Here is a 25,336-nt window from a genome sequence, read left to right as displayed (position 1 = left end):
TAGTCATGGCATCTAACTTGCATTAAAAATATCATCTTAACATTGCTCTCTTATTCTCTGATGTTGATGTATATAGAAGACTTGTTGATCAATCAACTACTAGAGTTTAATCTTACACATTAGCTACACAATTCTGCAATGCTTCATGGCTAAGCCATCTAAAAGTAAAACCCATCATCATATTGCAGTTTGTCCTGTATCTTTACTTAAAACTAATTTACCAGTGAAATACACATTCAAGAACTCGCATAAGTTCAGTTAATCACGGACTATCGTGATTAACGCGGCAATTTAAAAGACTACTAGAATTAGTTAATGGTTCAAGTGTCTTAGAATCATGTATACATAAGTTTGGTACAGCCAGGAGTACAGACAGTTTGAACTTTGTTCCTACCTTGAGAGACAACACCAATGATGCATCATGACCCTTCGATATTTATGTAGCAATCTTAAGGCATCTTTTTGCTGATACTTTATAAAACCAACCATTTAATAATGAAAAGCATATAAGTTTATGCAAATCACTTGATTTGTTAATCATTTAAGTAAAAAAACAATGAGATGAGACTACTTTATTCCGCAAGAAAACAATCAATTCCAACTCCGTAAGTGGAAACGAAATCTCTAGTCATAGAAAAACACAAAGTCTCATGCAAATCAATTGATTTGTTATGTTTTTCAGTAAAAAAAAAAACAATAAGCTGAGCCTATTTCCATCCACAAGATAATGAATCCCTAATCAAAAAGTGGAAACAAATTCTCTGCTGTCACACAAAAAATGCGGTTATTGATCGAAACCATTAGACGGTTCACATTTTGAGTTCATGTTTTGAAAATCATAATGTGAGCCGTCTAATATTCACCCAATGAATCCAATTTGGTGAGTGTGTTTTTGTGACTGAAGAGAATCTAGATCCCACTTGAGCCCGTTAAGCCACGGTTTATTTCATCATTAAATGGGATGAACTAATTTGCTATATACATAGGACCAATTAGAAGAGACTAGAAACAACTATACTTTGTGCAGAAGGAAAAAGAAAGGAACAGTTTTGTACAAATGGGAAAGACCAATGCAATTAATGAGATGGCGATGAATTGGACAGTGCCGCTGACCCTTTGCAAATAGGGCACCAGTTCTTCAACCTCAACCAGTCCTGTATGCAATCAACATGATACTTATGTGAACATTGCAGTCTCCCAACTTCATCTCCAACAACATATTCATCCTGAAAATTACGTAAATTTATCTAAATCAAATCTTGTAACAAAATCATTCTAGTCATCATTAAATTTCATCAATTAAGTTTGTCAAGCTGAATCCTAGTAAATAGCTAAACATTGGCTATATAACATTTGAGCAATGCTGAAATGAGCATCATCCTTTGAAAAGTTTCAATAAATGTTGCAAAAAATACCTGGCAAATGCAGCATTTGATATCGCCCTTATCCCCATTAACACAGTTGGATGCATCATCTGAAGGCGCAGACTGATAGGTACTTCTTTTAAGACTATCTGAGAGTGCTTCTTCTGTTAGAGCTGTGCTCACGGTACCCATTCTCTCTTCAAGAGCTAAGAGTTCCTGTCATTAATATAATACAAATAGATAGATATAAAATTTAAAGGAAAGTCCAAAGATTTTTATTTCCAAAGAGAGTAATCCCTTTTCAAAGTCACCTCGCTCAACACAGTTACCTCTCCAAACTCTCTCATTCACGATTCTAACATTAAACATCAATAAGGCCTAGGTCATATACCCAATATTGCTTTTAGAAACATGCGTGCTTATGAATATTTTTATCCAAACACAATTGATATGAGAAAAGGATGTAATAAACTGATTTTCTGAACCTTACAGAATAAACATACCTCGTATGACATGTCATCAATATCCAATCGCATGTCTCTATGACGATCATATAAGTCAAGCCCGCTAACAATCGAGTTGGTCTCTAGTAAACGAATTTGCTGCAAAGATAAAAATGAGAGAATTAAATAACTAGCAAATTAAGTCAAGTTAATTTTATTTTATTTATCTATAATTACCTCATGGGTTAACTCTTCATTTTGCTCAATTCTCTCTAGTGCCAATAATACCTACATCCAATTAAAAAATAGTACTTACATTTTAAGCTCTCATCATAGATCATAATAAATATACCCTCTCATCCCATGTTTACATCAAAAGTTACCTCAGAAATATTGTCCATATCGTAACGCCGAAATCCATTCTGATTTATTAGAGAATGAGGGGTGTCATATTCTTCAGGAGAGATAGGCATAATATCACTTAACACTTCAATGACAGGAGAATTAAGATCAATACGATGAGGCGAACTAGGTAACTGAACACGGGGCTCATTGGTTTCCGTGAGGTTTTCATTTCCTTGGCTAGACAATCCTCCCCTGGCATAACGACTAATCGATCTTTCAGGTCTAACTGTTGTTCTGCTATTGTCCCTACGAGGAGGAATATTTTTAGATCCTCTTGCCTCAGATATAGATATTCCATTTCTGGAGCCAGAATTCAATCCTTCCAATGAAGAACCGGTCATCTTCCCTTTCACAGTTGAGCTACTTTCCCCTCCAGTGTTTATCTTTTTTACCATAGCCTTCTTTCTATTAAGGGTAGAATCTGATGATGAGCAAGAAGAAGGGATGATATCAGATATAGTATTGCATCTGAGGTTCCTCAATCCATACTTGCTGCTAGAAACAGCTTGTTTCGCCGGACGAATGCTTTCATTTTCTCGTTGACTAAATCTAGTTCCAGGTCTTTGATTAAAATTCCTTTGAGAACTTAAATTTGATACCCCGCTAGATTTTCTTACTTCCGTCAAAGTTACATTAGTAGACTCTTTACCTTCCTTGTCAGCTTGAAGTCCACTTGAAGTTAATGTTCTCCGAGGCTTTACAAGTGGTTTTGCTGGGTTTGTAGCTGTTCTACGGGAACTACCGATTACCTCCTTGCCACTTGAAGTTGACTGCATTGATGGCCTTGAAGATTTACCTTTTTCGGAAGGTCTGACTTGAGCAACCTTAGGAGGGTTGGCAGTACTACTGCAACCTACTCGGCTGCAAATTTGATCATTTCGATTTCTGGTATTAGCGGTGTCTCTAAACACAACGCTCATCCTTTTTTTAGGGGCTACCATCCCATCGGTGCCTTTTTTCTTAGGATTTTCATCCATCATTGGTTTATTACACCTTCAAACCTGCATTACATCGAGCATAAAAGAATTCATAAAACAGTCAAAATATTGACGCCAAATTGACTTTCTGGATTTTCCTAGCAACCGGACCTGATATAAATAATGCAAACAGGAACACTCCACGAAATCCTAGTAGCTACAGCCATGATAGTGACTACATATTTATACTTCCATTCTCTGAACTATCGTATTATTCAATCACGATAAGTGCAATGCAGCCTAATTACATTAAATCCAACGGCCATATTTACACATCATAATATCATTATAAGCTCATAAAAATTACGTAAGCGCGTATTCGATAACCATATATCGTGTAAGAGCTACTTCTAAAATCAAATAGGGAATGAAAATAATTAAATAAACTCCGTCTAAGCTGAAGACAACTTATGAAAATAAGCTATCTGCAGAAAACAACTTAAGCATATATCATATACTAATTTTATAAACTCTAACAAACATGTCTACAACTCTACAAGTGCATCACAAGATAAGTCTTAACTTAATAAACCCTTAAAAACACCCTCTTAATTAGATTATTACTAGTACTCTTAAGAGACCAATGAACCCTGATTGCAATAATAATATTCAGCTGGAACAAACCAAAACTATTACTCCCTCCGGCCACAATTATAAGCAAAAAGCAACTTTTCAAATACATTGAATCAACTTTCTTAAAAAAATGAACTTTTGCTTATAATTATGGCCGGAATAGTAAGTGATACGATAGGATGACGATTATGATGGTGATGATGATCAACATGAACAGCCAAAAAACCATGATGATGCAAGTTACACAAAACAAAACATATATCATCTTATATACACAATGATCACACGAGAAAATAACTCAAAATTCAGTTATGAGATAAAAGTTATCGATATTAACACCTATTGTTAAAAACTGAAATAACATTAACAACATGAATAACCCAAAAAACAAAAAGAGGTCTTTATTATTCATATCAATTAAGGGTTCAAAATAACCTCAAAAAAGCATCATCATCATCATCATCATCATCATCATCATAAAATAAAAACGAAACCTTTTTTATCAAAATTGAAAACTGGAAATAAATAAATAAATAAAAAAGTAAAATTGAATAAGGCTTTTTCAATAATCGATGGTTTCAATAAGAGAGTATGGTGAATATGCGTAGATTAATCACCGGCATAATAAATACTTAATCAGAATCGATTATTATTAGCAAATTAATTAATTAAAAGGTTGATGAAAATATGGTGATTACCAACCTTTGTGATTGTGTAGTTATTGTTGTTCTACCAGAGATAGAAAGAGATTGTGAGAGTGTGAAAGAAGAAGAAGAAGAAGAGAGTGAAAAAAAGGGGAATTTTTTTGAGAGAGAAAGAAGAAGAAAGTGTAAAACCAACGTGTGTGAATGAAAGGATTGAAAACTTATAAGGTGACGGCACAAATAACATTCGTTATCATATCAATCAACCAATCTTATAGGTTTTCATTTTTTCCACTTTACACATTCAATATTTTACACGTGCATCCAATTAAATTGGTCGGTTATTAAAATATTCTTAAAATATATAGTAAATATTTATTTTTTGTGATATTTTTGGAATATAAATTAATCTCAAATTTGATTGTGTGAATTGGTAGTTTATAACTTTTTCGCATAGTATTTAATCAAATTATGTTGTGTGATATTTGTGGAAATATTTGTTACTCGTTATGGACTAGGCGTAATAAGGAGGAACATGATGAGCAGTTAAATCGCATGCTACAAAGATGCAAGGAGTAACATTACTATTGTTCCTTCTAGAGTGAGCTGATCGATTGGTTGGTGTCCTCCTAGTGATGATTGGATTGTTATTAACACGGATGGAGCAAAGAAGGATACCAACAAGTGTGGTTGTGGGGGCTTGATTAGAGGCACTGGTGCTGAATAGATTGGCGGTTTTGCGAAAGGCTTGGGTGAGTGTAGTGTTGTGGTGGCGGAATTGTGGGATGCGTGGGAAGGTTTGAGTTATGTTTGGAGATTGGGATTTCGACATATGGATTCTAAAGTGGTAGTTGATATATTGAACAAATGGGGGAGTGCACTTTAGAAATAGAAATTGTGCACTTTGGAAATATATTGCACTTTGGAATAAAGGGAGGGATTTCGATAGTTGTGTTTTTTTTTAGAAAAAATAGAGATTTTGCATTTTTTGTATTTATATAAAAATATGAAAATTAACTTATTTTAGGAAAATATATTTGCTATAATGGCTTGAGACAATATTTTGTCATCAAAGAATTGATTTTTTTAAAAAAAAAGAAAGAAAAAGACAAAAAGGACCTACCCTCCGAGAGGAGGACACATGACCTCTTGGGACTTATGCGCTAAATTTATAAAAATACCAAAAATATACTAGTACTAGTAATTTCTTATTTTTTGGATGTGGCCATGGCCACAACCACCCACTTATTCCGCTGTTGAAAGCTGAAATTATCTGTTGCATGTAACTGCGTGAAACATCTATGACATGAATCTAAATCCGTAATCATATTCCTTAACAACATTGTTGCGCCAATTGTCTTGGCTAAGTTGTTCCGTTTATGTCAACCACTTTATCTAGTTTATATTTATTGATGACTCAGCCAATCCTCTTCTGAGGACTTTGTCAAGTTTTCATTTTCATGGAAGCCAAAGTGTAATATGGTGGCTTGGGTTGTGCTACGTGAGGCCAGACTCGACCTCTATGGTTAGGGATTTGAACAAAAAAATTGATTATTTATTAATAATTTTTCTTGTAAAAAATTTAGCACCTGATAATATTATGGTATCACTTCATCATCTAATGAATTTAAAAACATACAATTTGTTATCAAAGAGCTCACTCTAAGGATAGTTCAAGTCACTGATAAGCATCCTCTATAAAAAGGTGGAATATATAGCTCAACTAGTTGAGCTAAAAATTGAAGAATCAGAAATTCAGAGTTTAAGTTCTGGCAAAAAGAAAAACTAACATAAATGGAATGATCAAGGTTCGAACTCTGGCCCCCTGCATGTATAATGCAATATCCAACCAACTGAGCTAAACTCACGGGACAAGAACCAAAATTTAAATTATGAGTTAAACAATTATTGAGAAGACATTAATTATTTTTCGACCGAATTCCAATTTATCATGTTTTCTCCTTAAAACAATTTTTTTTTGGAAACATAAAAATAAATGTTTTCTTGAATTTTTTTTTACTTAAATGTTTTCTTGATTAAAACATTTTTGTTCGATGTAAAAAAAAAAAAAACTTTGTTGAGGTAATAAAAAATATGTTATATTTTTTTTCTTTTAGAAAAATATGTTAGAATGTTATTTTTAGAAAATTAAAATAATTATTAATTGAACGTGTAGAAATGAAAGAGAAAAGGTCAACTATGCTTAAGATATTCCCCCAAATGTCTCGGAGTTATTAACAGCTCTTTTGATAAAAATAATAAACAAATCATTTGATTTTTTATTTCATGGCCTGCAACCTTTGAGTTGTGCTAGATTTAAGTACTTTATTCCTTTTTTTGATGTAATTGTTAAATCACCTCAACACAATTTCTGTTTTTTCTCTTCCAATCAATTCTTTCTTTTTCCACTTCAAGCTATAACTCATATATATTTTCTCCTTTCAAAGCAATTTCATTTGCTTTGTTTCCACAAATTCACTCTTCCATGATCTTTCTTTAATCAAGGTATGTTATCCAAAACATAATCATCCTTATTTGCTTTTTTATTTTATTTATTATTCTTCATGTAATAAATGTATATAGTTTCCTTTCTATTTTTCTTGTTAATTCCTGCCAAATAAATAAATAAATTGTGTCATGTTCCTCAATGGCTTTCTCTTGGTTGCTTTTCTTCTATTATATTACTTTTAAAAAAACAAAGGAACATAATTTTTTGTCTATAAATTAATAAAGTACTTAAAGGTGATAATCATAATCATTTGACAAGCACTTGAGGTGTACTTTTTTCTTATATTTTTCCTTACAACTCATTCAGCAAAAATTTATGATCAATTTGGATTTAGATGTTTTTCTATATATCATTTCTTAGCCTTGGGATGCTTTCTTTTGTTTTATGCTTAAATGCTTTTCTGTCCTGGTATCAAATTCGAGAATGGATTCTCTTTATTTGTTTTTTCTCATGTTCCTCAATTTAATTTATTTTTTCTCATGTTTCTCAATTTATTTAATCACTACCTTTTAATTCACATTTTTCTCCTTTTTCTTTTATCTCTCTATCCAAATCAATGGCTCAAAACAAAATTTACCTTAAATTAACATGAGAGAATCCTCTCATCAAATTCATAAGTGGATTAGGGTGACAACGGTGCTTCCAGCAGATTTTTTGTCTCTCTATGGCTGTAGAAAGATAAGGAAAAAATAAGTTTCTTTTGATGTGACACTAGACGATGAGACTGGGCGAAGAAGAGTAGTATATTTGCAGCAAAACCTTCTATAGTGTAGAGGGGGGGGAGTACCCTATTCCATAATATGTCCATGGGTATAATATTTGCCATGAAAAAAAGAGAAATATATACTAGTACAAATAAATATGATAGATAAAACGAAGAATCCGTATATGTGAACTTAACTTAATTCAATCGATAGAAACATCACATTATATATATATATATATATAGAAGTTGAAATTCAAACTTTTGAAATTATATTTATTCATTTAAGGGTAAAATTCTAACAACGCAAAAAAGAAAGCAAAAAGTAAAAAACTTATCTAATTTAGCTGAGGCATACAAAAACATTGTTACTTAATATGATTTTTTATTGGCTTAACTACACATTTGGTCTCTTACGTTTATTTTAGGTTTCAATTTGGTCTCTTACGTTTAAAAAGTATCAATTTGGTCTCTTACGTTTATTTTAAGTTTCAAGTTAGTCTTTTTCGTTAGTTTTGTCACTAACACCGTTTGAACAGTACACGTGTCGGTGTGTCCAAGTGCCACGTGTCTGTCCACATATGCAAATTGACTGCCACATGTGACAAAATTGATGGAAAGGACTAACTTGAAACCAAATTGATACTTTTTAAACGTAAGAGACCAAATTAAAACTTAAAATAAACGTAAGTGACCAAATGTGTAGTTAAGCTTTTTTTTATTTAATGCAGCTGGTCTCGAAACTAATACGATTTAACATACAACAATCACTTCTTATACTAACACCACACTTGAATTAAGGTGCTAGTAACAACTTTTTAAATACTCAAAGAAATAACAATCTCCCTTGAACTATATATAAATACAATTGACCTCCCCTCTATTTTTTCAACCATCACAGACCTCCCTTCCCGTTACATCCGTTTTAATTTCCCTCATCACCCATCGTTGTTGTTCTTGTCGACGCTCATGTTGTGATGTTTTTTTGTAGCATCGTTCTCCTTGTATGTGTTTGGAGATTAAGGGATAAATAGACAATGTTAAGGGAGGTGATTGTGTATTTAATGAGAACTCAAAAGAGGTCATTGCATTGCATATACTTTAAAACTAGAGAGGTGTTTTTTTTGACAAAAAAAAAAAAAACTAGAGAGGTGTTATTGTCATTTTATTAGACCTTATGGGAGGTGAGTATATAATTTTCTTTAATTTATTCACAAAATTTATTTTTTCTCAATGGCTTTTTCCAAGCCCACACACTCATGATGATCTAATTAAAACTGACCAAGTCAAAAATTCTTTATGTATATCAAGTATAAAACTATAAAACCGTTGAACAAAAAATATAAATATAAAATTGAACCAAAATAAAAAAACTATAAGCCGATTAATTAGAATTAATCAACGTGCATCTTGATCACAAGCAACAAAACATACTCAATCATTGAATTTAAGTGATTAATAATCACGTAATTGAGTTTAAGTGATTAATGAGTTCTCGTTAGACGAATCATTCAAAAGAATCTGAAAGTTTAAATCTTGGTGAAAACTATTCTTTGTAAAATTTTACTTAACTCACAGTTAAACTTTAGATTACTAGATCCCCTTTCCTTGAGAACCAGAACATTAATACAAAAAAAAATTAAGTAATTAATAAGTTCTTATTTGGAAGAATAATCAAGTTTGCTTTTTTGTAGAAATAAATCTTGGTCGGATTTTTTTACTTTACCTTAAGGCCAAATTCCGAATTATCATGTTTTCTTCCTAAGAATTGAAAGGCGAATACACACAAAAAAAATTCTTGTAACCAATTATTAATAATAATGTTGATTTTTTTAAAAAAAAACTTAATGTATAAAATAATATTATATATAACACTCCCCCGTCCCTAATTAAAAGAAATTTTACAAAAAATAAAATAAAATTGATTTGTTCTTTTTTTTTTTGATAGAGAAATTGATTTTTTCTTAATTATATGATTCTCTACAAAATTTTAATTGTATGTATTACTTTTTTTAAAAAATATTTCTTATTAATACTATAAATTTGTCTTGGAATATTAAAAGTTCACATTGATTGCATTTATATATCAAGGATATATATAGTAAGAATCAGAGATATTTGTCCAAGTATCCAACCACAAGAAGTGAAAAGGTGATCTACCGACTTCTCAAACGCCCCGAAAAAGACACACAAAGTATTAGATCCTACCATCACACTCCGCCTACGAAGGTTTTGCCTAGTTAGAACCCTATTCTGAAGGAGTTGCCATAAATTGACAATCACTTTGGACTCAACCCAAGAATCTCAAACCCTTGAGAGATTAACGAAAACGCTCCCCGGGAGAGTTCTTTGAAGCCTAGCTATATCTTGTGGATATGGTGAAACTCCCCTCCTGGAAATGATTTATAGATAAAAACCCTGATAGCCTCTGCTCTCTCTACGAGTGGGAGGTGCAACCTCTTTTATGCTGGTCCACCAAGGTGAGGTGAGGATGTACGTGGTGCCTAGTACGTTGTTTCAGGTTCTGGTTGAGTGATACTCTTGGGTGCTCCTTTCAAGTGGTTCGTCCTCTCCCCTATCTTGGTGGTTGCTTTGGATGGTCGTGGGCCCGTGGTGGTTTCTAGCTCCTAGGAGTTCTATTTTGGTGTTTTAGTGGTGTATCTCTTTTTACTAATTTTGTCTTTTATTTTTTGTTGAGTACTTCTGGTACTCCTATTTTGTACTCCGACTCCTGATTTTATATTTATATATATAATACGTATTTGTCATTAAAAAAAATAACCACACATTTGTTCTCGTGAGCTTAACTCATTTAACAGAGATATCACATTATATATGCAAGGGTTAAGGTTCGACCTATGTACATCCACTTATTCATTCACCTTAGGGTTCGACAAAACTCTATCTACTAGACTACTTAATATATATATATATATATAGATAGATAGATAGATAGATAGATAGATAGATAGATAGATAGATAGATAGATAGATAGATAGATAGATAGATAGATAGATAGATAGATAGATAGATAGATAGATAGATAGATAGATAGATAGAGATAGATAGATAGATAGATAGATAGATAGATAGATAGATAGATAGATAGATAGATAGATAGATAGATAGATAGATAGATAGATAGATAGATAGATAGAGAGAGAGAGAGAGAGAGAGAGAGAGAGAGAGAGAGAGAGAGAGAGAGAGAGAGAGAGAGAGAGAGAGAGAGAGAGAGAGAGAGAGAGAGAGAGAGAGAGAGAGAGAGAGAGAGAGAGAGAGAGAGAGAGAGAGAGAGAGAGAGAGAGAGAGAGAGAGAGAGAGAGGGATCCGTTGACTCTAGGAGTAAGTCTTCATTGACTTACTCCGCTTAATAACTCGATATCGGTATTATATTTTTTCAATCCAACCGTTGAATTCAAAGATCTTATTGAAGTAGATCAACTCCACAAATTTTTATATAAATTCAAAAAATGTAGTTATGTATTCAGACTATTGAAATGCAACATTTTTTTAAAAGTTTGTCATACGTTCAATTGAAGTTATCAGAAAAAGTATCAAACGGTTTTGAATTTTTATAAAAATTTGTGGAGTTAATCTACTCAATGGGATCGTTGAATTCAACGGTTAGATTGAAATGTCAATATCGAGTTATTAAGCGGATTAAGTCAATGGAGACTTACTCCTGAGTCAACGGATCCCTCGTTATATATATATGATCTATACGATATAAGCTTTCAATCCAATGGTGGATTTTGTAAAATATGTATTCGTTAAAGCGTTATTGAGCGGTGTAACATTACTCAAATGTTACACCGGTGTAATTTGATCCCTCCCCATATATATATATATATATATATATATATATATATATATATATATATATATATATATATATATATATGAGTTAGGATCAATTCCCTTAAAATATCATGTGATTGTATCTCTAGAGAATTAATTCCTAATTATCTGTTTTTTCTCAATAAAATTCCTAATTCATTGTCCTCTAAAAAAAAACCCTAATTCACTGTGTTTAGTTTTCGATCAATATTTGTCTGAATCATTTTCTTAACTTCGTCCATCTTTCCCACGAAATTTCTTCCAGCTCTCACACGTGACCTCTCTTCTCTCGAATACGGTACAAATTTCAATAAAGTACAAATTTTGCATCAGAATTATGAATTAATTTATTTTAATTTTTTGTATCCATCTTTCTTTTGCACATTTAATCTTCCTAGAGGGTAACAATATAATTACGCTCCACCTTGCTGATGATCGATATTTTTTTCTTAAATCAAGAAAGCTAGTAAAAATCTGGATTCTTCCAAAATGCTTCCACAAAGGAATGAAGAATAAAATTAGCAATCGATCGAACCAAAAAAATGACTATATGAATTATTATTGGTACAAGATTCCAATATTTGATATGTGGTAGTGGTGACTTGTGATGATGATCAAAACAAGAGATCCATATGCATCGTTAAGAGATATTGTTCAAGAAAAAAACAAAGGAAAGGATATGGTTATCAGATTTTTCGGTACCAAATTAATTAAGGAGCAAATCACATAAAGGATATCATGTGAGTTTAGTAAGTGAATGATTTAAGACCATTGGATTAACTTAAATGGATGGATTAGATTTGGTGTCAACAAATCATAACTCATATATATATATATATATATATATATATATATATATATATATATATATATATATATATATATATATATATATATATATATATATATATATATATCAAGTCATATGAAATAAATAAATAAATATAAGAGCTATTATAAAAAAATAAAAAAAAATTATAAGAGCGTGTACAAGTTGTACTGAACGCCTCTATATAAAACAAGCCATATCAATTTAAAGGACGTGCAATCAACAAAGTGACTATCTTGAATAGGTAAACATGGTGAACAAAAATAACAATGATGGTATTGATGAAGAAAATGAAGATAAACTCGAGAAGCAGAAAGAAAAGCTAAATGAAGAAATAAAAGCACTAGAAGAGGCATTAGAGAAACAAGAAGCCCGTTTGAGTGGACTCCAATCAAACGCATTCCAACTAGCAAACTACTATTTCGTTTTCCAAGGTGTTATCCTAACAACACTTTGCAACCGTAATACTATTCTTAAATGTTCAGATCGTTGGTTTCTTGCAACACTTTCAGCTTTAGCAGCAACTGTTAATTTATGTGCTTTGGTATCTATTGGTACCAAGTACAATCGAATTTTTACTCAACAAGCTAAAACTTGGACTAAGTGTAATGAGTTGCAAAGAGAACAAGAGAGACAAAGGCTGCCAAACACTATCAATCAATATCCATCATCACCAGCACAACCTGTATTAAACGTTGATAAATATGGAATCATACAACGTTGGGTTTTTTTTTGTATATGCATAATTTTCTTTCTTTTATTTGCTATTATTGTCTTTGTAGGTTGCTTGAGATTTCTATGCATACATAGGGAGGTACCTAAAAAGTAAGTAATTTTTTTTTCTTTTTTTGGTACATAAAAAGTAAGTATTATCATGAACTTATTCAACTATTTGGAAACCTATATTTTTTTTTATAAAACGGTCAATATTAATAACTGGTTGTTATATTATTATAAAAATAAAAACCGGTTGTTAATATTTTCCAAAAACATGTATTTATTTATTTGTTTTTTTGTTTTTTTTACCAGCTAAAGTTTTACATGTCAAGACAGTGAGTTACAATACCTCTACACCAGCATGTGCAATAAACCGAAGAAAAAAAAAAGGGAAGCTTGTATTTATGTATATGGTCTTAATATGTACATCAAGTATTTGTGAAGAATTTGCATTCATGATTCTCAAATGAGTCGTTATTTATTATATATGTTTGAGATTAATTTGCTCGTTGTTTGTCCATCAGCCAGTTACTATTTAATTATATACTAGGGGTAAACCCGTGCGTTGCACGGGTTCGATTAAAATACATAATTAAAATATTTTTATAAATTAAAAATAATAATTGTGATAAGTATAATCACATATTCGATTAAAATATATTGTTAAATACTTTTTACGATACGGTTATATTTAATATTATATATGTGTAAAAACAAAAAAAGTTGTTCAGAATTAAAATAATTTTTATTGAAATGATGTATCATATTTTATTTTAATTGTGTCATCGTATAAAATCTTAGTTTTCATTATATGAGTTGCAATTTTAGTCACAAATCACTTTGCTTTTTATTTTTAATGTATCACTTATTTATTTATTTTCAATAAGAGTTGGAGGTCATACATACTTATACTTGGTGAAAATATTGTTCATGAGTAATGTTGAACTAAGAAGTATGGTGGTTTTGACATTTTTTATCACGTGATCTCGTATTCTGAAAATTACCTATCAAATAACAACGTTATTGCTTACTCCTTTCTATACAATTTAAGATGCCAAATAACTTATCAACTTACCTCCCTCTCGTTCTCTTGAAGTTTCTTATCAATTATTCACTTGGTGAAATTTTATCCAGATTTTATTAGTCTCGATTTTTTTTGTCTATTGTTTGTTTTTTTTTTCTATTGGGTTTTTCTCCGCTCATTTTGCTTTCAGTTTTTTTATTTAATAATTTTTATTCGGATTTTCAATTTAATTTAGTAGTGCTTATTAGAATGCAGTACTCTTTTTTTATAGATGATTTGTTTTTTTTCTTTTATTTCATGGGTTTGATTAAAACACACATTTAAAATACTTTTTATCAATAAAAATAATAATTATGATAAGTATAATCATATATAATTAAATGATTGTTAATATTTTAAATATAGTAATATGGTTATATTTAATATAAATCTATATTAAAAATAAGAAGGTTATTTAAAAAAAAAAAATTGTTTAATATTAACCTACATAGTAGATTTGTGTATATTAACGACAACTAATATAATTTTTAGTGAATATCTGTTAATATTCATAAGTTTGAAGAGGTGAATTATGTTTTATTCTAATAGTGTAATAGTATGAGAACTTAATTTTCTTTTTATGCATCGTGGTAGTATAGTCGCAACTTGCTTTGCTTTTTTACTTTTTTTTTCTTACCGTTGTTTTTTTACTTTTGTATGTTAGAGGTAGTCATGCTTGCCTTGTGCTGATATATTGACTTTGTTGAGCTGAGTTTTATTTATTATTATTTATTATATATATATATATATATATATATATATATATATATATATATATATATATATATATATATATATATATATATATATATATTGTGTTTACTACAAAAGGAATCACATATTGAGTTTTTGTTAATTAGTTTTGCTCGATGTGTGTGAAAATTGGCAATATAATTGTTTGAGTTTGTTTTCTTCCAGCTTTTATCGAAAAAATAAAAAGGTGCGTAATTTTATAATATTCTTTTGAATCTTTCTTTCCATTTCTCTTATTTACTATATCACATAAATAATTTGAAACAATGATGCAAATACTTCGTATGGACATGTGAAAGTTGTTTTCTCTTGATCTGTCGGGTCTACAGCTATTTGATTGTAGAAAGAGTAGTCGTCTAAGAAGCAATAAAAGGCTTGACCAGCCAGCCTCTCTAACATTTGATCCATATAAGGTAAATGAAAGTGATCCTTCCTTGTTGCTTGATTCAACCTCCTGTAGTCTATGCATATGCGCCACCCAGTAACTGTAATTTACAAATTTTTTAATAATTTATTATCGTTATAAGAAACTTGATTTTCTCGTACATTTATTTTTCTTATTGTAACTAATTTACAAATGAAGGTGGATTTGTGGTTTTATTTTCACGATTAATTAAAAAGACAAATTTAATTGAATATAATAATTGCTTTATCACAAAGAATAAGTAATATCAAAATTAAAATGATGTTTTTTTTTTTTTTTGATAATAAATGATGTTTTTTTTGTTACAATTAAAATGATGGTTTTGTTGTTTTAATAATTTTAGTGATATTTTCCTTGAAAAAATAAGCAATATTGTTGTAGGGTAGTAAGTAAAAATATGATATTATGAATAATAACATATATAGTGGAAATGCACTCAAAGATATATACTTACATAAATTGTCACTTTTCATAGACTTCTTGAGCATCAAAGATGCAACAATGACAAAAATAGATGTCTCTTTTTTATTCTCTTATCCTAATTCACATGAAAAAATTGTCAAATCTACGTTAAGAAATAGAAAAAATTAAGAAAAAGTTAGAAAAGTAGGCTAACAAACATTATACTATATCAATAAAAATAAGGATTTCTAAAATTTTCACACAAAGTAAGAGTAACATAATTAATAAGTTGTTATATATATAGAAACTAATAAATTGTGAAAAAGATGAAGAACCTATTGAAGAGCATCTATCCAAAAGTTGGTTGGAGAAAAATGATGATGAAAACTCAAATTTGCACTACAAACATTTAGCATTTGTGCACAAAATCATATATTTATACACACAATGGTTAGGAATGGGAAAAGATGAAGGTTCAAAGGATTGAATGATAAATTTATTTGTCATAGTTAAGGAATAAGAGTTAAGGAATATGAAAGAATGGTAGTTTAAAAGTTGGTATGACAAAGTTATATTTTTTTTAAATAATAGCACAATAATAATTAATTAATAAACAATATAACTAAAGTATTTTCTTCATAAAATTTATTTATTTTGTCAAGTATGAAAATTTTTTGAGTAGTAATTTTTTTTTATTTGGTTTATTTATTTAAAGTAAATTTTTGCAAAGTGCAAATTATATTTATGCATGCGTAGTTTATATTTTATGTTTGGTAGTGTAAAATATGAAAGAACATATATCTATTCATTTTTTCTTTTAGAATTTGATTTTTTTTTGTCTTTTTTTCATTATTACTATTATTTATGTTATATGTTACACTTGCTACTAATTTAAATTACTTGTCACTTGAACTTCACATGTATAATTATCAACATCAATATAGCATTTTTTTGTGTTCTTTGCAAAAAAAATATTGGGAGCCATTATTATTGTAACATATAGATAATTACTTTGGAGGATGAATGGACATAAAAAATAAATTATGGGACAAATTTTAAATAGATATGAGAGCTCTCTAAAGCATGATATATATATATATATATATATATATATATATATATATATATATATATATATATATATATATATATGATGTTGTTTATCATCAATGAGTGTTAATTAGATTAATTATTTTTTGTATTAACTTAACTCTATGTAATTTAGAATTCGGCCGCAAAATGGGGTCTAGCAAAAAATTATTCTAATTAGAATTGAATTTGGACTCTTCCAAATAATTTATTTAAGGAGAGTTTATTAGCCACTTAAGTTCGATATATTTTTTTTTGGTTTACAATGAGCTAGGAATCAAGCTCAGGACCTATAACATAGTACCCAAACTTCCCACCACTAGACCAAACCTAGTGACTTACTTAAGTTCGATATCTTAATTATAGATTAATTATTTTTGTTAATTCATTATAGATTGATACAATTAAATATATTAAGAAATTATTGTAACAAAAGGAACACAAAAAGGAAAGCATACATACACAGAAGGAACAAAACACAACCAAATTGGATTTTTCTTTTCTCTCTTCTAACTTTTTGTTTCTTGCTTAATCTCATTCTCTCTCTCCCTCTCTCTTGATTATGTTTTGATTATGTTTTTATTTTTTAATGAAAGGTGAAAGAGATTAAGAGTGAGATAGAAACCTAAAAGAGAGAAAAGGAGAAAAGTGAAGGAGAATATCCAAATCCAAATACACCCACAATCAGCACCTAAAAGCCACATCACCATTAACTACTAAACACGACTATCGATCAAACCACCTAAACTGAAACCAAACGTACACCACCCTCAACAGAAGCAGCGCCAGACCCCACGAAAACCACAAAAACAACTCACCAAACACTAATTGTTTCATTGCATTTGTTTACAACTAGACCGTGATGGGTTGGACTATTTTGCAGGTGAGGTCAGTGTCCTCATCCAGTTAGCTATTTATTTGTGAACCCATTAGAAGATCAAAGTATTGTTGAAAATTTAGACAACAACGACAATAGTCATCCTCTCATTGTTGTCGTACATGTCGTCGGCTATCTTTGTAATTTTAAAAGGTACGCAATTTTTAAATATATAGCATTAATATTATATGTATGCTATAATTTCAGCAATTACTATCAAAGTCTTCTACATACATTATGGCATAAACAATTATTTTTTTAATAATCAAATATGATTGACTTTGATACCACTTGTTAGAGATCTAGATCTTGTCTCATGCACTTTCTTTGCTGCCTTTGGTTCTGCATTAATCTCAGCATGGCATATTTTTCTCTCTCGTCTGATACCTTTCTTTATTAATTTTCTCTTAAATAAATCTCAGCCGTTAGATTAAAACTAGAAAGATGACGGAATGTAAAAAACATGAGAGTATCCAATTCCACTGGTTAGGACCAAAATTAAACCTTAATCCTAGAATTAGTCATATTAATCATTAGGAAAAATATCCAAATTAATATACCGAATCATACTTGAATTCATGATTGAAAAATATACCAATATATCACTCATTGAGCTCATATATGTTAATTAAATAATTACCCAAATAGAAATTTAAATAGCTTTTTTACATCACTAATCAATTAAGGCCCTAATTGATAAATAGTTAATATAATTAATAAAGATATTTGTCCACCTAATATTATTGGAATGAGGTTTGCTAACTTAGACCAACCTAAAAACATGAAGGTCTAAGTTAGCAAGGTGCACATTTTCACTTTGGACAAAAAAAACATTGACATTTAGTTATTTTACACTAGAAAATTGAGGGTTAGTTAGTTAAATTTTATTAAATGTTGGTCACTCATTTGCTAATTTACACTCACTTAATTAAAAATATATGCAATCTAAATAAACAACATAGGAAATCAAAAAATGACAACTTAAAAAGCATGTTACTCAACTTTGAAAATGTATACCTTACTAACTTAGACATTCATGTTAAAACATCAAATCAATTTTACTAAACTACTCTTGGCTTGAAACGATATTAAAATAGTAAAAAAGATATTAAACTATATTGAGGAGTTGAGAGGGTTCACTTGCACCCCTGGTTACAATTGGCACTGCCCCTTATTAGGAGCGATGATACGGTATAATGTAATTTCCAGTGAGAAAAAATAAACAAGATAATGATATTAGAAAGAGGGGATTCGCCGGAGAATATCACGGGATAAAGACAAACAAAATATATACAATTAGATTAAACAAAATCAACTGTCATTATTTTGTGTCAAAATAAAGTTTGACACTCGGTGTCAATGAGAGGGATTGTAACTCATACACCGCAAATACTTCTAAGTTTGAACTACAAAACATTCATCGAGTATAATTTCCCTCGATGCTAGTCCCAAATTTTCTTAGTCATATCATGTATGAACGTACAAAGTTGCAGTTTAATAATAATAATAATAATAATAATAATAATAATAATAATAATAATAATAATAATAATAATAATAAATTTTTATCGATAAGTTTATCAGGTATATTGATAGGAAAGGAATTTTCTTTTTTACGGAAGGAAAGGATGTGAATTCTACCAAACTAACACTTTATTTTATGAAGCAAAAAATAATTATAAAGAGTACAAGTGATAATCACCGTTGCAAACATAGCGCAGAACCATTCACCTTCCACTACACTACCCACATCCCACACTCCACATGTGACGCCACCAAATTGAAGCCTTTTTAAGACCCTTCTAGGTGTTTGAAACCAATAACAAACTACAAAAGACTTCTCTTCCCATCCCCATGTTTCTTTTCTACCCCGTTTTTCTATTTTTGCCTTTAAATAAATATTTTGGAAAAAAAAATTGAAATGTGTTTTCCGAAATTTTCCAAAATTTGAATTAGAAAACTTTAAAAACTTCAGAAAACGCGTTCTGAAATTTTTACACCTGGGCGAAAACAGAAAACGGGTGTAGAAAAAAAACACAGTGTGGGAAGAGAAAAATTCTAAACTAAAACGTATATGTATGGTTGGTTTGGGCCTTATTAGGCTCAGTTTTGTTTTCTATTAATTGGTCATGGCTTTAAAAAAGAATTTTTCTCTCCCCCATATTTCTTTTCTATTCTTGGTCAAAATTTTTGAAAATAGTTTCCACTTGCGTTCAGGTTCAGAATATTTTTTTGAAAAAATGCGTTTTATACATAGAAAGTAGAAATTTGTGGTATTATTTCACTCCAAGTCTAAATTTGTTCCTCCCATCTCCTTCTTTGTCATACAAGCAAGTTTTATGTTACAGTTAATTGTAGTTTAGGTTTATGTTTAAAAAACAACCAGTCAGCATATATAAAACTAGTCCCACACCCGTGCGATACACGGGTATTATGCAGTATTTTATATTGTAATGTTGAAAAATCATTCGTATAAATTGAAACAATAAGTATTATGAAAATTATAATAATAACATCAACAACAACAAAATAATAATAATAAAAAAGTGATGTAAATATAAGATAGATATTAAAGATGTGTTTATACATTTCGAAAAGATTACAATGAATCTTATTGCATCTACCAAAATAAGTTGGTAATCCATAAATTGTCATGTCGCTATGAAAACGGTTTGTGGTCATACTCATACACTGTGTGTATAATGAAAAGTCATATGTATATAAATGTAGGCATATGAAAAAGTGTATAGAGATGACAATGATGTAAGTAGAAGTGATGTGACATTAGTGAGTGGTTTAATTGGATATAAGTTACTGACGTGAATTAGAGTTAGATTAGTGGTTGCACAACTATCTAGAAATTATATATATGGATATTTATACATTTAAAAAACTTATTTATACATCACATTTGAAGTTACTTTGGTATCTTCTTCATTAACATTGATTAGCAATATCTTTAACTCATTCTTCAAAATAACTATTGAAATGATAACTTATAATTGACCATGGAAAACAATCGATGTTGAAACATAAGTTTTTATTTATATTATAAATCTCATTGGAGGATTCTGTAGGCATATAAAAAAGTGTATAGAGATGACAATGATGTAAGTAGAAGTGATGTGACATTATTGAGTGGTTTAATTGGATATAAGTTACTGACGTGGATTAGAGTTAGATTAGTGGTTGCACAACTATCTAGAAATTATATATATAGATGTTTATACATTTAAAAAACTTATTTATACATCACATTTGAAGTTACTTTTTTAACTCATTCTTCAAAATAACTATGGAAATGATAACTTATAATTGACCATGGAAAACAATCGATGTTGAAACATAAGTTTTTATTTATATTATAAATCTCATTGGAGGATTCTGAGTTGGATACACTACTTCATTATCTCTTACCAAAAAATTACTGTATTATCGAATTTGACATTTATATTAATTTGAAACTTATTGGAGCAAAGATAAACCAACTTAACTCATACTCAAATATCGAATATGATAAAAATCATACAGAGCATAACAACCATTAGTAAAATTTATTTTATCTATTTTTTTTACTAACATTAGAAAAAAGTTCTGACAATCGACCAACTCCTTATATTTATAAAGATTGGACAAAAGATTATTAGCAAAAACATTAACTTTTTTGAAAAAAAGACAATAAAATACACAAAATAATAAAATGAACAAAAAAATTTAAAATGAATAATAACCCAAAATAATAATAATAATAATAATAATAATAATAATAATTACAATTAGTACCCCACATTAAATGAATGTAAGTGGATGATGTGGCTAAATGAAAGGTTTTCATTGGTTTGTGGATTAGGGTTTAGATAGGCAATTCCACAACTATCTAGGATTTATATATATAGATTTACAAAAGATTGCAGGTAAGAGAAATTTCGGAATGTAGTTTTCGAATTTTGCTAGACAAAATTTCGATATTTTCCGACATAAACAAGTGTCAAAGGGTGCTTTATGTTTACGAACTTAAAACCTACTAATGCAAATAAACATGTCTCAAAGAGTGTGTAAAACACTTGTCAACCCTCTAATGTTGATTTAAGTCCACCACTCCAAGGAAAACGCAAGCTTCTTTGAGAGGGATTTTGATTGAGTAATGAGGAAGATGAAGTGATACACATCTTGTCTATATAAAGGAAAAGTTCAGAAAAAAATTTCGAATTTAAACACGAGCAAAAAAATATTTTCCGAAACTTAGGTTAATGAATCAATTAAGGATAACCATTTTTTATAACCTATTTTTTTTAAGGAATTATAACCATTTTTTTAACACCCCTAATTCCTGTTGCACCGAAAAAATACGCAACTCCTGCGATGCAAAAACATATGTTAAATTAAATCAGGGGCTCTATCAATTTTAGCAAGGTCCCAAATATTGACTTTGATCAAACAAATTTTAAGATATCTATAAGAACAAAAATACTTATTTAATGCCAAAAAAGTCAATCTAAAAAGTCAAAATACTTATTTATCACCAAAAATGAGCCTTGGACTCAATCATTTTAAAGTGAAAGTTTATTTAAAATGACCATAAATTAAATATTAAACTAATAAAAATAAGCTAAAATTTAACTTAAAAGACTCTAAAAATTACAATTAACGGAAGTCATCACAACCCAAACTTAATCTATTACTTCAAGCAATACAGCTTCAAATCAAATTCAAATCATTATTGACAAACATATCAGCAAACAAATACATCATACTCAAATCATTTTCATCCATAAACAATGGAATGAAATTGATCAGACTTACATGATCGGTTGAGTGTCTTTAATTCTGGTGACGTATGGTATGTTCTTCTGATCATTCATTTCGACAATGAATTTTCTGTTGGTTATGAAATCTTGTGGGGTTAAAATCTCAAAGCAATCTCCATCGCAATAAAATTTGATGAACCTGGGGATTGATGTATCACTCCAATGAATAATAAACATTCTGGATCTTACAGATGAGTGACTACGTGGTTCAACATAAACAGGATTGCTCCATATTCCTTCATTATCTAGTTTAGAACACTGACGGATCTCCAATCGAAACTTGGTATTGTTTTTTATAACTGTTAAACGTGACAGTAAAGCACCCATTTTTCTTCTTTTTCTGTTTATCAAAAGAGAAGAATGTTAGAATCAAATATACAAACTAAGATAATACCAGAGGAGGCAACTAGGGTTACATAATATTAGAATTGCATTAACTTAATAAAATAGAGTTACAAGAGATTATATAGCAAAATCTAGTGGACTATAAACCTAATGGGCCAATAATATAAAGCCCAACAACTTATTATCTTAACGAAGAAAATCGAATTTCTTCTTCTTTTTTGGGCTTTGAGTGTTGTGTTGGTTTATTGGGAGTAACCGCCTGCTTACTTAGGCGAACTAGGTAACTGAACACGGGGCTCATTGGTTTCCGTGAGGTTTTCATTTCCTTGGCTAGACAATCCTCCCCTGGCATAACGACTAATCGATCTTTCAGGTCTAACTGTTGTTCTGCTATTGTCCCTACGAGGAGGAATATTTTTAGATCCTCTTGCCTCAGATATAAATATTCCATTTCTGGAGCCAGAATTCAATCCTTCCAATGAAGAACCGGTCATCTTCCCTTTCACAGTTGAGCTACTTTCCCCTCCAGTGTTTATCTTTTTTACCATAGCCTTCTTTCTATTAAGGGTAGAATCTGATGATGAGCAAGAAGAAGGGATGATATCAGATATAGTATTGCATCTGAGGTTCCTCAATCCATACTTGCTGCTAGAAACAGCTTGTTTCGCCGGACGAATGCTTTCATTTTCTCGTTGACTAAATCCAGTTCCAGGTCTTTGATTAAAATTCCTTTGAGAACTTAAATTTGATACCCCGCTAGATTTTCTTACTTCCGTCAAAGTTACATTAGTAGACTCTTTACCTTCCTTGTCAGCTTGAAGTCCACTTGAAGTTAATGTTCTCCGAGGCTTTACAAGTGGTTTTGCTGGGTTTGTAGCTGTTCTACGGGAACTACCGATTACCTCCTTGCCACTTGAAGTTGACTGCATTGATGGCCTTGAAGATTTACCTTTTTCGGAAGGTCTGACTTGAGCAACCTTAGGAGGGTTGGCAGTACTACTGCAACCTACTCGGCTGCAAATTTGATCATTTCGATTTCTGGTATTAGCGGTGTCTCTAAACACAACGCTCATCCTTTTTTTAGGGGCTACCATCCCATCGGTGCCTTTTTTCTTAGGATTTTCATCCATCATTGGTTTATGGGTAAATAGTGTTATACCCCTGTAAAATAGGCGAGTTTTGCGTTACCCAATTTATTTTTTATTTATTTTTAATTGCCAACTCATTAATTAATGTGGGTTTTTAATTAAAAAAATGAAGAAAAAAAACTTAAAAGTTGTTATATTTTTATGAACTTACTTAAAAGAAAGTTTTTTTTTTTTTACTAAAAGTTGTTATTATATATATATATAAAAAAATTCTTATATATATATATAATAACTAATAATAGAGTAACCAAAAAAAAAAATGAAGATGAAAAAAAAACTAATAATAATAATAGTAACCAAAAAACTAATAATAATAAAAATAATAATAATAATAATAACTAATAATAATAGAGTAACCCAAAAAAAAAACTGCAATCACATAGTAACGCAAGAACAATCGCTTTGCCCTAACCCCCAAATTGAAATTGAAAACGAAGAACAATCGCTGCATATGAACGGAACGAAAAAAAAAAGTTTCTTTAAATAAAAAAATTTCTTTAAAAAAAAGTTTCTTTAAAAAAAAGTTTTTTTTTAAAAAAAAGTTTCTTTAAAAAAAAAAAGATTTCTTTAAAAAAAAAGTTACCGTAAAAAAAAAAGTTTCTTTAAAAAAAAAAGTTTTTTCATTTTTTTTAATTAAAAAATAAATAATTACTGAGTTGGCAATTAAAAATAAATAAAAAATAAATTAATTTCCACGTGTCAAGCCACGTCAAGATTCGTCCATGTCATATGCCCACTTGTTCAGCCAGGGGGTAACGCAAGGACTCTTGACATTGCAGGGGGCAATCTCAAAAAAATATTTTGCAGGAGTAACGCAAAACTCACCTATTTTGCAGGGGGTATGACACTATTTACCCTTGGTTTATTACAACTTCAAACCTGCATTACATCGAGCATAAAAGAATTCATAAAACAGTCAAAATATTGACGCCAAATTGACTTTCTGGATTTTCCTACCTGATAGTGACTACGCCAAAAAGAGGTCTTTATTATTCATATCAATTAAGGGTTCAAAATAACCTCAAAAAAGCATCATCATCATCATCATCATCATCATAAAATAAAAACGAAACCTTTTTGATCAAAATTGAAAACTGGAAATAAATAAATAAATAAGTAAAATTGAATAAGGCTTTTTCAATAATCCATGGTTTCAATAAGAGGGTATGGTGAATATGCGTAGATTAATCACCGGCATAATAAATACTTAATCAGAATCGATTATTATTAGCAAATTAATTAATTAAAAGGTTGATGAAAATATGTGATTACCAACCTTTGTGATGGTGTAGTTATTGTTGTTCTACCAGAGATAGAAAGAGATTGTGAGAGTGTGAAAGAAGAAGAAGAGAGTGAAAAAAAGGGAGAGATTTCGATAGTTGTGTTTTTTTAGAAAAAATAGAAATCGTGCATTTTTTGTATTTA

At 30.0% G+C, this 25,336-nt stretch overlaps 3 protein-coding genes across 4 annotated transcripts; 1 reads left to right on the top strand and 2 right to left on the bottom strand.

Annotated features, from left to right (window-relative positions):
- Positions 1-511: 511 nt before the first annotated feature.
- LOC123907431 (E3 ubiquitin-protein ligase Praja-1-like) lies at positions 512-25,278 on the bottom strand. 2 transcript variants are annotated; one of them, XM_045957717.1, is made up of 6 exons: positions 25,188-25,278; positions 2,191-3,213; positions 2,045-2,095; positions 1,868-1,966; positions 1,416-1,580; positions 512-1,226 (listed from the first exon to the last, which is right to left on the bottom strand). In XM_045957717.1, the coding sequence occupies exons 2-6, from the start codon at positions 3,190-3,192 to the stop codon at positions 1,077-1,079; spliced, it is 1,467 nt and encodes a 488-aa protein (XP_045813673.1). In that variant the 5' UTR covers positions 3,193-3,213; positions 25,188-25,278; the 3' UTR covers positions 512-1,076. The 2 variants fall into 2 exon arrangements, with proteins under 2 accessions (XP_045813673.1, XP_045813679.1); XM_045957723.1 differs by lacking the exon at positions 25,188-25,278 and adding an exon at positions 4,465-4,651.
- LOC123907443 lies at positions 12,453-13,503 on the top strand. The gene is made up of 2 exons (XM_045957735.1): positions 12,453-13,110; positions 13,315-13,503. Exons 1-2 carry the CDS (start codon positions 12,536-12,538, stop codon positions 13,316-13,318), a joined length of 579 nt encoding a protein of 192 aa, XP_045813691.1. The 5' UTR covers positions 12,453-12,535; the 3' UTR covers positions 13,319-13,503.
- On the bottom strand, positions 22,294-23,898 carry LOC123893640. Its single transcript, XM_045943409.1, has 3 exons — positions 23,031-23,898; positions 22,414-22,758; positions 22,294-22,306 (listed from the first exon to the last, which is right to left on the bottom strand). The coding sequence occupies exons 1-3, from the start codon at positions 23,894-23,896 to the stop codon at positions 22,294-22,296; spliced, it is 1,224 nt and encodes a 407-aa protein (XP_045799365.1). The 5' UTR covers positions 23,897-23,898.
- Positions 25,279-25,336: the final 58 nt, after the last annotated feature.

The sequence above is a fragment of the Trifolium pratense genome, linkage group LG1, assembly GCF_020283565.1.
Source record: "Trifolium pratense cultivar HEN17-A07 linkage group LG1, ARS_RC_1.1, whole genome shotgun sequence".
Lineage (NCBI taxonomy): Eukaryota > Viridiplantae > Streptophyta > Magnoliopsida > Fabales > Fabaceae > Trifolium > Trifolium pratense.
Note: the sequence above shows the minus strand (reverse complement) of the source record. Positions and strands in the feature narration are given on the sequence as shown.

Bases quoted from the DNA above. Each gene is read 5' to 3' on its own strand.
- LOC123907443 (XM_045957735.1), top strand. From the start codon at position 12,536: ATGGTGAACAAAAATAACAATGATGGTATTGATGAAGAAAATGAAGAT.
- LOC123893640 (XM_045943409.1), bottom strand. From the start codon at position 23,896: ATGATGGATGAAAATCCTAAGAAAAAAGGCACCGATGGGATGGTAGCC. The intron at 22,759-23,030 runs GTAAGCAGGCGG...TTTGATAAACAG, and splicing joins CAGTTACCTAGTTCGCCTAA to AAAAAGAAGAAAAATGGGTG.
- LOC123907431 (XM_045957717.1), bottom strand. From the start codon at position 3,192: ATGATGGATGAAAATCCTAAGAAAAAAGGCACCGATGGGATGGTAGCC. The intron at 2,096-2,190 runs GTAACTTTTGAT...AATTGGATGTAG, and splicing joins ATATGGACAATATTTCTGAG to GTATTATTGGCACTAGAGAG. The intron at 1,581-1,867 runs GTATGTTTATTC...TATTAATGACAG, and splicing joins TTGATGACATGTCATACGAG to GAACTCTTAGCTCTTGAAGA.